This window comes from Desmodus rotundus, chromosome 3 (genome assembly GCF_022682495.2).
Source record: "Desmodus rotundus isolate HL8 chromosome 3, HLdesRot8A.1, whole genome shotgun sequence".
Taxonomy (NCBI): Eukaryota; Metazoa; Chordata; class Mammalia; order Chiroptera; family Phyllostomidae; genus Desmodus; species Desmodus rotundus.
In genome coordinates this window covers 53,929,228-53,944,313 of record NC_071389.1, presented here as the reverse complement: position 1 = coordinate 53,944,313, position 15,086 = coordinate 53,929,228, and the positions used below count along the sequence as shown (strand labels likewise).

General features: G+C 36.7%; 1 protein-coding gene across 1 annotated transcript in view; it reads right to left on the bottom strand.

Moving 5' to 3' along the window:
• MSH4 (mutS homolog 4) overlaps window positions 1-15,086 on the bottom strand; it is a 68,356-nt gene that overhangs the window by 1,485 nt on the left and 51,785 nt on the right. Inside the window, exons 16-19 of the mRNA XM_024565345.3 lie at window positions 13,992-14,110; window positions 12,546-12,674; window positions 5,733-5,907; window positions 4,263-4,351 (exon numbers count right to left, since the gene is read on the bottom strand). Of these exons, the coding sequence (XP_024421113.2) occupies window positions 4,263-4,351; window positions 5,733-5,907; window positions 12,546-12,674; window positions 13,992-14,110 (512 nt within the window). The remainder of the gene's footprint in view (window positions 1-4,262; window positions 4,352-5,732; window positions 5,908-12,545; window positions 12,675-13,991; window positions 14,111-15,086) is intronic.

Below are 15,086 nucleotides of genomic sequence, written 5' to 3'. Positions count from 1 at the left end.
TGAAGGAAACATCTAGAACAGACCCATTAAAAAGCATGGTACACTTATATAATCTTATTAGCCAATGTCACCCCAGTAAATTTAATTTTCAAATAATTAAAAATAAGTCCTGGCTGGTATAGCTCAGTGGATTGAGTGCTGCAGTGTGAACTGCAGGTTGCCAGTTCAATTCCCTGTTCAGGGCACATGCTTGGATAGAGGGCCAGGTCCCCAGGTAGGGGCATGAGAGAGGCAACCAATTGATCCATGTTTCTCTCCCTCTCTTTCTCCCTCCTTTCCCCTCTCTCTGAAAATAAATAAAATCTTTTTTAAAAATTTAAAAAGGAAGGAACGAAGGAAGGAAGGAAAGAAAAGAAAAGGAAGGAAGGAAGGAAGGAAGGAGCAGCAGTCAGGTTAAAACAGTGAAATATCAAGTAATTCAGAGTGCCAGAAAAGTAGGTTATATAATCAAGTAATGTTGTTTAAGGTTGGAGCAGTAAGCATAAGAAAATTATACAGCAGCAGTTAACAAACTTTAGTGTGTTTAAGAATCATCTGAAAGAAAAAAATATAAAACAGATTCAGGGACACAAACAACAGGAGGTAGTTACCAGAGGGGAAGGGAGCAGTGAAGAAAGTAAAGAGAGTCAAATATATGGGGATGGAGGGCAAACTATGTTACAGACGGGTCAGGCCAAGTTGCCAAGAGAAGAAAAGGGCCAGGGAGAAAACCCCAAGGCAAAATTGCAGGTTCGAAGCGGCTTTCCTTCCCTATGAAGGGAGTCTGCCAGAGAAGGGAGCTTGTACAGAGCCTGTGTGACTGGAGGAGACTCTGACCCCTTGTAAACACAGCTGTGGGAAAAGGGGCAAAGGCAAACATGGCTGGCACTGGCCCTCATTGGTTGGAAAGCTGGACACTCCCACTGGCTTTGGAAGCACACAGGTTTCTGGGAGAGGACATTTGAAACAGAGTGTGCTGGGAAACAAAACGTCAGTTGGTTCTTTCTCCTCCCACGGTGGAGCTGGGGGTTGGTGTGTGTCAACGGTCACCAGCAGGCCTGCCAATGGTGGCCAGGGTGGGCCTGTGAGCGGAAGCCTGGGGGCACAGACTCTGAAAGATGCCTGAAACTGGACAAAGACTGGAGACCAGCTCAGCCACCCACATTTATGATACTTTTGGGTGAGAAAAGAGGTTCTTGGTGCAACCTTGAACTGAGCTGACAGAGGGTGACAGGGTGATTTTTCTTTGCGTGTCTTAGAGGAAATGGGCTTTGAAGCAGACATTTGCCTTTATTTACAAAGACCTTGGTGATAATAGCACTGTGAACAGATTTTTGTTCATGTGTTATTTTCAGTTCTTGAACCTATGTAGCAGTTGTAATGACAAATATTTAAATAACTATTTTTGATGTCATGCTGTTTTTCTTTCCCCTTACTTTTGCTACCCAGATATTTGAGGCAGAAACTTGTCATTATTTCAAATTATATGATTGTTAATAAAAGAACTCTGTCTCTGGATTCTTGCTTGGTAGGCAGCAAGTGGTAGGACCTCCCCTATTGGTTGGGTTCAGAAACAACTACACTTTGGCTGGAGAGCACACAATGCGATATATAGATGATGTGTTATAGAACTGAACACTTGAAACATATACAGTATAATTAACCAATGTCACCCAAATAAATTTGAAAAGAATCATCTGAAGACTGGTTAAAAATGTACATTCCTATGCCACAAGAGACCACTGAAAATCTAGAATGGTACCCAATATTCTAGGTGATTTTAACGTAAGTAATCCTAGGACAGTATTTGGAGACATTATCATAGCAGACTTTTAACACTAGGCTAAGAAATAGTAGAAAGTTCCTTGGCAGGGGAACAATATGATAAGAGCTATACATTAGGAGACAATCTGGTAGAAATATTTAGAATGGGCTAGAAAAGACAGAACTCACTACCTTGTTCTAATGAGAGGTGATTAAGAAGCAGGATTCATAGATGACTGTGATAGATCAAAGGAAGATTTGAAAATGAAATGAGATTTTACAGAAGATAATAAATATAATTTTGGACCTATTAAAGGCTACAAACATGAATTAAAATTTCAAGAAATATGGAGAAAATACAGGGTGGGCAAAAGTAGGTTTATAGTTATGAGTATGGGAAGAGACATGCAAGTTGATTATTGCAATAGATTTATTAACTCAAAGTTATGTCACAATGGCAGAGTAAAACTACTTTTGCCCCATCCTTATATAGATTGAGAGTCGATAAGAAATAAAAATGGAAGCTGAAGAGAAAATGAGATCACAAAAAATAGACTTGTAAATGAACAGGGCAAAACCTTAAAAATACTTTTATTTGATAAGTGGAATGATAAAAAGCACTGATGAAGAAAGGAAAGAAGTAATCAAAGATGTAGGAGAATGAAAACATCCAGGGGAAAACAATTCCACAGTAGCCAAAGCAGGAAAGAACTATCAAAAGGGAAGAGTGGTAGTGCCAAACGCCACAGAAGAGACCAGGAAAGAGAAGTAAAAAAAAAGCCAGAAGATTTTACTATTACCTCATATATAAGAAGAAACTTTCAGTAGAGTGATGACAGGAAGATCCAGTTTATGAGTGAGAAATGGAAGAAGCTACTCTTGAGAAGTTGGCAGTAAAATGAAGAGAAATATAGTTTGAGAATAAGGCAGAAAAAAAAGAACTTCTTAGAAAACCTAAGCATAGTCATAGAAAAAGAAAAGTCAGTCTAAAAAGTACTAAGGATTGAAGGAGAAGAAAGGAAACCGATGATGTAACATCCTAACAGGGTTGGAAAGATGGAAGAACAGTTAAACAGGCTGAAAGATAATCTCTTCTTTTGAGATAAGAGGGAAGAGAAATGGGTGAAAAAAGAAAATTACAAAATAGAATTTTGAAGGGAAAAAGATTCAAGAACTCATAGAGATGACTTCAAGTCTTTCAAAAACTATAGGAGGTGAATTCTTTGTAGAGAGTGAGGTCATAGAGGGCTTAGGAGCAACAGAAATGTTTTGAAAGAATTACTGCAAAGAAACCATACTCATCAAAATAATGGCAGAAAAAAACTAATAAATATTGAACCAAGTTAAACTATGTGAATTTGTAGTGGAAAAAACTAGCCTGTCTTTTTTTTTTTTTATGGAGAACAGAAATTAATTCTTGTTCACCTTCAACAACTTTGGGTACAAAACTATTTCCAGTTATATATAACTGTATATGTGTGATTCCAAGATAACAGTTTTTCTGAGGAAAACAAAAATACCACCACATTAAATAGGCACATTAATAATAAGATTCATTATAATTCCCAAGGTTAAAGTGTCCATCTTAGTTTATAGTTTATAGTCCATCTTAGAATAGAGTTTATCAAATAAAACTAGCCTGCCGCAAGTATATTTGGAGCATCACTGAAAAAGCCAAAGCCTGAAAGATTATTGAAGAAGTTGCCCCCAGCTGGAGAGGTTTTCAGAAGAAAAGCACTGTCAAAATTACGGATGAAGGGATTCAAATGCCATTAGTTGGGAAAGTGAACTCAGAAAGACAGTCTAGGAACTCAAAAGACTGGAGGAATTCATTAAAAGTTGAAGGCAGGTTAAGAAAGTGTGAAAGACATAGGAAACTTACTACCATAGAACATTTCACACTGTACGTAGCTCAGTTTACTAAACACTGGATTCTTAAAACAATTTAAAGCAACCTGATACAAAAAGAAAAAAGATTTCCAAATTTTGAGCCAACAGATGTGAATTCAGTTTTGGAGCTACTGCTTCCTAGCAAATCCCTTAACCTCTATGAACCTCATTTGTAAAAATGTGAGTAAAACTAATACCTTTTTTAAAAATCTTTTATTAGATGTAACTGCTTCATGAAGAGTTATGAGGTTTACATATGATAATAGATAGTAGAGCTTTGAAAACTATAAAAAAGATTTAAAAATGTTGCGCATAGTGATTTTTACTTTTAATGCTTACTTTATATAGATTTATTTTCTCATCAGAAAGTGTAGCAGTAAGTACTATAGGAACTGAATTGCTTAACTTTTGTCTCATATTAGTTGATTTACTGGAAAACATTATAATAAATTAAACCAAAAATTTTAAGAAGAGGATTTTCTTTATTTAGATATCAAGTTTTTATTTTAAATATTTTAACTATTAATGTGAATTATTACATATTTAAATACAAGACCATTATAAACATGTACGCTAAAAGTATTTTCTTGAATTTGAAAAACGATTCTTATTGCTAAAAAGTTTCTTACCAAAATTTGTCTGGTAATTTGAGTTGTGATTTCTTTGGCATCCAAGACAATTGATGGTGGGAGTGATGACGCCTCTGCGGCTTTTAACCCTAAAATTATAAACAATGATGGGGCTTCGATATTATTATCACTGGTATCAGTGTTTCTTTCGACCAGTATTAATCTTTTCTTTCCAGATTTAAACCTTCCTTCTCAGATATTTCTCAACTACTTCACAATTCTCAAAATTAAGTTTTCCAAAGTCCAACTTACCAATTATTAGATTTAATTATATGTCCAAGAGATGTTAGGCAAATTGAGAGGTAAATCAATTACCTCTCAAGATACCTCTGAGACACAAGAAAACATGTCAGGGAAAGGAAAAGAGGTCATTAGAAAGTTGAATAAAAAAAAGAAACTGAATAATAGTAATTGCAACTACAAATGCAGTTGGTTAACAGAAGGTCAAGGATATATGGGTTTTGCAAGGGAGGCCAGTGTTTAGCCACAGAGGTGTCCCTATAGCTGAATGATTCTCTATCTAGCAGATCAATGAGGGAGGAATTTCTCAGAAGCTTTAATGGTAGGTTATTACTCTTCATGCAAACTCAAAGTACCACTAGTAGTTTTCATGTTCTCAGAGTTTAATTTGATTACATTGTATGAATGCCATATACACTTACTACTGTGTGCTAATAATTTATTGCATTTATTGCTTTAGAGGCAATAGAAGCCCACTAATATTTACTCAGAAGTTAGTGATTGCTAGACACTACACTGGTAGTTCATATTTGATAATTCGTTAATCTTCACAAGCCTACATATATGGAAAATTATTCCCATTTGGTAGATGAAATTAATGCTTATAAAGATTAAACATCTGATACAAATCAAGCTATCCATTTGATTTCCTATTTCAAATGGAAAAAAATGCTTTTTTCCCCTCTGCCAAGTGTCACATTTATTGCAAAATTAATTTTTGGAACTTTATATGTGGAAGTCAATCGAAAATTCTCTGAATCCATGAGATTTCACACACGTCAAATAATAACATAGATAAAAAATGTAATCAAGTTTCTAAATGTCTTAAAATGGGGTATATTACCCCATTTAGATTTAATTATCAAGTTCCCAGACTCTGAAGAACACAGAGAAAGAAGCCTACTACTGAAAGAGTATGCAAGGGATACACAACTTTCAATTCATTATATAACTTGCAAATATAAACTATATTCTTCTAAGGATAGATACCTATACTTCTAGGGTCTTTATGTGTTGTAATTCTACATAGCTACTGGTTAATATACGTTTTAAAATAAGCTACATTTTAAAATACATATGTGTTTTTTGACATAGAAAACACAGTCTTAGAACATTTAAGCACTCAATGAGAAAGTACTTAGATTGACAGCCAAATAAAGGGGAGGAGAAACTTTCTCTTATGAGAATATGTAGACTTTCAGTGTATAGATATAATTTCTACATAAATACCATAATTTTTTTCTTCTGTGAATCCCTTAGAAAGTCTGTAGGTATACAAGATTGCTCCTTTATTTCTTGAGGTGTTTTTTACATGTTGAACTTCAAAATGCATGTTTTCTACATTAGGATACAGGACATCCAGATGGCATAGTTCCAAGAAGTGCGTAGCAAACAGTGTAAATGCCTAGAATATATAATAGTAAGTATCAATGCTTTTTAAATAAATGAGAAAATTCTATTTTAATTTCTTAAACATAAAATTTACTTCAGTTTTCCAAGTAGCTTAGCAGAAGTATAGGAATGAAACTAACAGCTTTAAGGCTAACATGGTAGATTCATTTTAAATGTTTTGGAAATTCATATTCAATGAAGGACAGCACATAAATGGGTTTCTGGAGAACCTTGCTGCAGTCCTGCAAGACACTGCCACCTAGCTGGCATGTAACTGAGTCTTCCAAAGGCCATGTCACAGTACTACCAAGGCAGCTGTTGGGGAACAGGGTAAGACCAGTGAATTTCATGAGCACAGACCCAATGCTGCATGTCACTTGCTAGGAAGTGAGTTCTTTCTTGATCAAAAGCAATTCTGTGTGGAGTATGACAACAGTGGATAAAGCATTCTATTAAGATCAAGGGTGGTAGTTTGGGCAGAAGCAATTAATGAAAAGAAGGCAAATCTGTATCCAGATTAAGTACCTAGTCCAATAAGAACAAATTGCTGCCCTTCTCATGATGGAAGTGGTCCGATGCAATCAACCAGCCACCCGGCAGGTGGCTGATCACCTTGGGGAATGGTGCCATATCGAAGGCTCAGTGTTGGTCTCTGTTGCTGGCAGACTGGGCACACAGTAGTGGTTGTAGCCAGACTGGCCATGGTTAGTGGAAATCTATGTTGCTGAGTCCATGCCTAACCTCTATCCATGCCATCACTGCCACTGTGTTCATGAGTCCTTTGGGTGACGTCAGGAGTGAATGGGGAAAGAGGCTAACAGGTATCCACACAACAGATCATCCCATCCACTTGATTATTAAAATCCTCCTTTACTAAGGCTACGCTTTGGTTGAGTATTCTCATGGAGCACAAATAACTTCACATTTTTCCCATTAAGACAAATTTATACATACACCTCTTCCCCAGATTTCCTTGTCACCAATTTTTCTAAACATGTTCCTTCCAAGTCCCAGCCACAGCACATGAACTGGTATACAATCACACATCTGGCCATTTCATGTTCCAAGCCAAATGAACAAGTTAGGTACTCTGCTTGAAGTCCTGCCCGCTCGGACAGTTTTCCTTCACTACTGTCCTCCAGGGATGTCCCAGAGAGGGGATGCACTTCTGCAGCTGTCCACTTTCCGGTGGCACCTGAATATTGTGCAAAACCATCTGTAAATCAGGAAAGTCTTCTCTTCCTCTGTCAATGATCATAGGGGATTACCCATGAGGTCACATGTACAGGTTGAGAAAGAGAGCAGTGTACCAGGCATGGGGACCATGAGCATTTAGGCCATTTCTTCATGCAACTTACTCGTACCTTCATCACCAGCTCAGGCTTGATCACCTATATGCCACTTCCACTTGATAACAGAGTGCTTCTGTGTATACCCAATTTAATGGCTGGTGGGTCAGATAATACCCAGTTTATGACAGGCAGCTCAGGTTGCATGACAATTTGGCAGCCCATGCTAATCATTCAGTCTCTACTAAGGCACAGTAGCAGGCCAAGTGTGGTTTTTCAAAAGGAGAGTAGTTATCAGCAAAGGATAGTAGGGTTTGCTCCAAAATCCTAATCCCTGTGCTATAATTCACCTACAGGACCCTGCCAAATAGCATCTCCATCTGCCACTGACACTTCAAGCACTACGGACTCTGCTTGGTCATGTAGCCTAAGTAGCAGAACAGCTTGCATGGCTGAACATGTTGCAGAGCCTTCTCTTGTTTTGGGCCCCACTTAAAACTAACAGTTTTCAGGTCACTTGGTGAATATGCCAGAGTAATACGTCTAAATGGGGATGACTGTGCCTCTAAAATCCAAAGGCCAACTATGTATTTTTCAGTTGGAGGGGCTAAATGTAACAAATTGCCCTATACCAGTGGATCCCTAGAAACTTCACTGGGATAGAAGGCCCCTCCCTGTACTTTTGTCAGATTTATTTCCCCCATCTGACACAGATGTTTTACCAACAAATCTACAGTATTGTTACTTCTTGCTTACTAGATCCAATCACTCACTGTAAGATTATCATTGTAATGTAATGTAATAGCTTGTGGCAGGTTAAGTGGTCAAGATTTTGGAAACTAAATTATGATGCAGAGTCAGAGAGTGGATATACCCCTGAAGTTCAAAGTGCACTGCTGACATTGCCAGCTGAAAGCAAACTGCTTCTGGTGGTCTTGATTCTCAGGGAGAAAGAAAAAAGCATTGGCTAGATCAATTAGCTGCATACCAGGTACCAGGGGATGTGTTAATTTGCTCAAGCAATGAAACTTCATCTGATACAGCAGCTGCGATTACAGTCACCACCTGGTTAAGGTTACAATAATCCACTGTCATTCTCCAAGATCCATCTGTCTTCTGCACAGACTGAATACGTGAGTGGAATGGAGATGTGGTGCGAATAACCACCTCTGCATTGTTCAAGGCCTTGATGGTGGCACTAATCTCTGCAACCCCCACCCAGGAATGCAGTATTGCTTCTGGTTTATTATCTTCCTGAGTAGAAGTTCTAGTAGCTTTCATTTCGCCTTTCCTACCATAATAGTTCCTACTGAACAAGTCAGGAAACCCATGTGGCAATTCTACCAGCTACTGAGTACATCTATCCCAATTATGCATTCTGGAACTGAAGGAACCACCACAGGATGGGCTGGGGACCCACTGGGCCCACTGTGAGATAGACTTGAGCTAAAACTCCATTTATCACCTGACTTCCATAAGCCCCTACTCTGACTGGTAGACCCCAGTGACGTTTTGTGTTTCCTGGATTTAGAGCCAGTGTCCAGTAGTCCTCAAAATGTATAATCGTTTCCTTTCCCCCAATACACAGTTACCCTGGGAAAAGGGCTGGAAGAATGATTAAGAGAATAAGTTATTGGCAGTGTACCAGAGCCCTTCCTCAAGGGGGCCTGGCCTCCCTTCATTTAAGAGGTTCTAGGTCCATAAATTGGCCCATCTAGAACTTGGTTAAGGGGTTGTGACTCTCTGTTTTTATGATTCAGGGTAGACTTTTATTCTCTTGACCTAAAGCTTTTATGCTTATACAGATCAAGTAATAATTTAATAAACTTCCTATTTCACATCGACAGACACCCTGATCAACTAGCAGTGCCACAGATCTGACTAAGTCATGACGTTTCTGATGGCTGCTTGACTCTGCTGTCTGTGTTGGTAACCACTCCCACCTTGCCTTTGACGGCTGAGTGCCACCAGTTGGCCCCTGCCTCCCTGAGCTCCAATTACTCCCTTGTATTTAGGTTTCCCAATTCAGTGACTGCACTTTCCAATGCAAGGTCTGGCCTACAGATAAAAACAATCACAGAGCTCTTCAAGGATGTTGGTGCTCTCCTCACAAATTTATTGCTCACAGTCATGGTGAAAAGTATGTCTTTTGGACCTGTCCAGGGTGGGTGAGTAGGTCTTAAATGGTAAATCCAAAATAACATTCTAATCTCCCTAAACTTCTGAATCCTTTCCTCTGTGGATGAAAAAAGAGAGGGGGTTCCATGGAAAGTAACTTCACAGGGCATCTGATCATAAATTCCTAACTGGGCGGGTTATAGTGGATAGTCATGCCCCAGGCCTATAACTTCTTTAGTAAAAGGTTTAAGCCAGTCCTATCCCTTGTTCTTATAGGTTAACACACATCTGAAATATGAGATGTAATTACCCTGGAAGGGGTATTAAGCCTGAAGAAACCACATAATTTTAACTATCCTATAATCCAATCCCCACCTTGTTTTTTCCGACCTCCATATAATCTTCCTTATGTTACTCCCTTAATTTCAAATGCATAAAGGAAACTGCAAAACTGTTATTCCCTGGAGCATTTGAGATCACGCTCTCCAGTACATGTCAGTTTGGCTCAAATAAACTCTAATAATAATTCTCTACACGTTTAGACATTTCTTACCCTAAGATCTCTACATTAAAGCAAGGAAGGTCCAATACTTCCAGCTCACTCACCGTGGGCTACCTTTTGGTTCATGTTTCAACCAACCAACCAAATATCCCAAACTGCAACATTAAATGCAAAATCTCTCGCTCACAAGTCCATATCAATAAATTCAGTCCAATCCAACTTTATGTTCCTGATATATGGGATAATTATATCCATATCCAATTCCTTAATATCCAGTTCCACACATGTTCCCCAAATTTCTGTCTGTATAAGTTAGACACAGATAGTTCTTTTGAAGTATAGTATACCTCCTCGTGGGCCATACTTTGTACCCCACCCTTAGGGGCCTTCTAGAACCCTCATCTAGTTGTGGCAAAGAAGGTTGCTAGATTACAGGCAAAGAAGGTTGCTAGGGATGGAGCCTAAGGAATCCGCATTGTCTTACATTGTAATCCCCTCAGGGGAGGCCATTAGTTTCCTCAGGTAATGTAGCTAGCTAATCTGCTCAGATGGCAGGCCTCTTCCGCTGGCAAGGCAGACTGATCAGAATTTTGAGGCTCAGTGTTCCCAGCTTCATCAGGGTCTTCCCACGTTCTTTCAGGATCCCATTTCTTCCTAATCAATGCTCTCACTTTAATAACACAGTTGCTACCACGTGGCTAACAGTTCAACCTGCATTGTAATTCAGCCAGCCACAGGATGAGATCTGGGTCCGATTTTTAGGAATCTCATTCATGTGGCTCCAGAAGGTAAGACTCTCCTTCAGGGTGCCTATAGAGCTTTCAGGTCATTTTTATAGGGATTTATGCAGGCACTCAAACACCTGAGCTCTCTATTTTCTTTCTCCATTTTGTCCAGTAATGTTAGGAGCAATTAGCCAATCTCATTATATTTGTTGGTCTGCCAAAAATATCTGAAAGTATCACGTATACAGTCGCCCAGCTCCTTGCTTCTTTACAAGTAGTTGATTAAGAGTATCCAGTGGTGATATTTTGCATATTTCTATTGCCAGGTCACACTATGGACAACCAGTGCTTTCTTACTGCTGGAAATAATCACTAGTATCTTATCTAATCATATTAGAGAGTCAATTCCAGAAACCCCATAATCAATTCAGAAAGCTAATCCTTAAAATTCTCTTCCTTTAGAACCATTCTCAATACCAAAATCTGTATTTTTAAAGTTTCCCATAAGAAACAGAATTAATAGGGATGTGTGTGTGTGGAGAGAGATTTTTTTTTTAAGGAATTGGCTCCTGTGATTATGGAGCCTGACAAGTCCCCAGATCTGCAATCAGCAAGCTAGAGACTCAGGAGAGCTGATGGTAGTTCCAGTCCAAATGTTGGCAGGCTCAAGACCCAGCAAGAGCTAATATTTCAGTTTGAGTCCAAAGGCAGGAAGAACCAATATCCCAGAATGAAGGCAGTCAGGCAGGTAGAGTTAAACTCTTACTCCTAGGCCTTTTTGTTCTACTCAAGACTTCAACTGGGTCCCACCCAGTTGAATAGGGCCCACACACATTAAAGAGGGCAATCTGCTTTACTCATTCTACCACTCCAAATACTATCCAGAAATACCCTCACAGTTACACCCAAAATATTGTTCAACCAATTGTCTCTGGGGTACTCTGTAGCCCAGTCAAGTTAACATAAAATTAACCATCAGCTTTTAATCCTAATGAAGTAGCTTTTAATCCTAACAAGTAACACACATATCTTTTTCATATGAGAAATTCTGATCAAGTGACATAGATTCAGAATTATAAAGACTAATGTTATCCAATAATGTTACTTTTGACTCATCACATAACTTTAAGTATAAAATCATATCTTTAATTCTATATGATAAACTGCTAGATTCTTATTTAAGGTATATTAAGGTACAGTAAATCATTATGGACTCTTAGGAATATATTTTTTTAAGATTTTATTTATTTATTTTTCGAGAGAGGGAAAGGGAAGGAGAAAGAGAGAGAGAGAAACATCAATGTGTGGTTGCCCCTCAGGTGCCCCCAACTGGGGACCTGGCCTGCAACCCAGGCATGTGTCCTGACTGGGAATTGAACCAGTGACCCTTTGGTTCACAGGCCCACACTTAATCCACTGAGCTTCACCAGCCAGGGCCAGAATATTTTAAGATACCTTATTTGAGGAAATATATTTTTATTTAAGTTTTTTCATATCTGTATGTATTTTGAGTGATGATCTAAAAGGTAATTTTATGAATTAGCTTAATAATAGAGAAAAACATAGTTTGTTTTATATAATTGATTAGTTAAAAAGCATTTTCTTTAAAGGAATGAACTCTCAGGTAAAATATTAGTATTTTCCATAAGGTGACCTCAGATGCCTAGTAAAATTTCATACTATCACATCATAGTCAATGTTATTACACAGAGACAATTACTGAAATGCTTTCATGTTTTGCTATTTGATAAAAATTAAGGCCAAATTGACCAGTTCTAACATTGTTTGTACTTCTTGATTTCCTCCTTTCCTTGTCTGCATCGTGACTATCATACCAACCATTCCTACTTTCGTCAGAAATAAAGTAACAAAAATATAAGTGCTATGGTAATTTTTACTACCTAAAATTGTTTAAAGAGCTATTTATAGGTGCCTGCAAAATGCAATCATGATAAATATATGAAAGATACATCAAAAAAGGACTCAAAATTAATATACTTAAAACAGAGAATAATACCTTTAAGCTCAGCAGATATTCACAAACAGCATAACAAATGCCAATACCTTCTTCTGTATTAGTACCTCTGCCAAGTTCATCAATTAATATGAGTGATTTGTCATTAGCATTATGTACAATGTATGCTATCTGAAAAATATAATTTTAACATTATTCGTTATAATGAAATAGCTGTCACTATCATAGAAAAATGAAGAAAAATCCAGTCTCTCTATTAGTTCGTGTAAAATATGTTTTTATAGAGAAATCCAGCTGAGCAGAAACATTTTATTACTTTATTAAAATCTCATGACTAATAATTCCAAGAGAATAGCTGATGTATATATAGACGTAAGCATATGTGTATGTATCTAAAAATATCGATGTTTTAGATATAGCAAAATAAAGGAATGAATTACATATTTAAATGAAGCATAAAACTGGTCATTTTCTTCAAAAATGACTAATCAATTGTCATAAAATACTCAAAACTATCTCTCAAACTTATTGTTACTTCTGTATATGATGGTAAATATGGAAAGAAAACTTTCAAAAAAAGCATCCAATCCATGTCCACTGATTCCTGGTTAAACAAATAAATTTCAATCATGCCCAACAAAGACCAAGACTTTCATTAACCGACGTGCTCCTTCTCAAATGAAGATTATTAACCTCCTTCTCAAAAAACAGAATTTCACCTTTATTATGTAATGACACAATAGGAACCTTCATGGTCTTTTTACCTAGCTATGGGTCTAAGCTTCACAAGAGTTAAGACTACTTAAAAATAAATGTGACTTAAGAACCTAATATATTGCTATATTCTGCCATAGATAGTCAATGCATTCTATTAATAATTATATAAACATCATACACTGTGGAGAAATGATAATTTTATTCTCCATCTACCTATAGAAAATTTAGACTATATAGTGGTCCAATTATTCCTACCTGCTAAAGATAGGGCAAGAGCTACATTAAATTCCCTTAGCCCCTCCAGCCTACTTGACATCTGCTCAGATCAGATATAGGTGATGATACATCCTTTGTTATAGGAAGTGAAAATTCTCTAAGAGTACAAAATATGTAAGGATTTTTAAAAGCCTTCTAACCCAGTGATCTTTTATTTTAAAACTAAGCCTAACAGGAACAATAGATACTATGCAAAATGTTCCTGAACAGGTCCATGTTTTCTGAGACCTTCACATATCCCATACAGAACTATGAAAGCATGTTTTTACCATTCAATAACACTTTTTCTTTAAAACTGTATTTTTCAATAAAACATTCGTTTCCATTTCCACATAAGACAGAAACTAGGAAGCTGTGTTTGACTGCCCTCTGGCTCCTGAAGAGTAGTATAAGCACATCTGCATGTTTTAGTTTAAGACTAATTTCTTCCATGATGATTGACCATTAGTGGCAGAATTTAATGTTTTTAACATAAGAAAAGTTTAGTTTCGGTACCTCTTTCATTTCCTTCATAAATGTTGATGAATTTGTTTCTATATCATCATCAGTACTGATTCTTGTAAAAATCTGTTCAGCAATTCTAAAGGAAGAATATTCTGCTGGAACATATGATCCTATAAAATATAAGATCAAAGTATACTGAAATGTTTCTGTAAAATGTAAGTGCTAACATTTCCACCTCCCACCACCTCAGATTATTTACTAGTGTATCTAAGGATGAGGTGATAGAAAGACCATTGAATATGGAGTTAGAATACATGGCCCCAGCTCTGTCATTTATTGTATAATCTTGGACAACACTTAAATTCTCCCAGTCTTTTTCATATATAAAATAGAATAATTGCCCTACCTATTGTAAAAGTAATTTGAAAGTTCAAATAAAATAGTATATACTAAAGTACATTACAGAGGTTTGTTATAAATGTAATAACATTTTTAAATCATAGATGAACAAAGTATAAAACTTTAAGAGAAATGCTTATGAAGCTAAAGTTGATAAAAATCATTATAGAAAAATATATTAGAAAATATCTGTTAATAGAAATGTACATAAATATACACAATCAGAATGAAAGCAAAATATTTAATCTTTTTAAAGTTGCATTTATAGCCACAAGATTGTTTCTGTCTGAGAAGTTATCAGGCTAACTAATCTAAAATATTCTTTTGAAAATAAATCTATCTGATTAATACAATTACCTCTATATTAGGAAATGACATATAAAAGGCATTCTGAAATCATAAGATAAAAATATACAAATAGGTGAATGGGAAAGTACCAAGTATACAGAACTTTATATAGACAAAATGGTGAAATAATGGGAATACATAAACAAAGCCAGATTATTCCAGAATTTAAAACAAAGGTAAGGATGAAGAATAGGATCTACCTCCAAGAAATAAACACTGGTAGGAAAAGGAAGCAAAAGTCAAGACAATACTAATAAAAATAAGAATAAGAATAACAATATTATTTATAATGATCACACCCCAGAGAGCAGATTTCTTAAATATAATTTATAAGATTATCAGAAGAATTAAATGGAAAAATAAATGTGACATACCAAGCACAGAATACAGCATATGTAT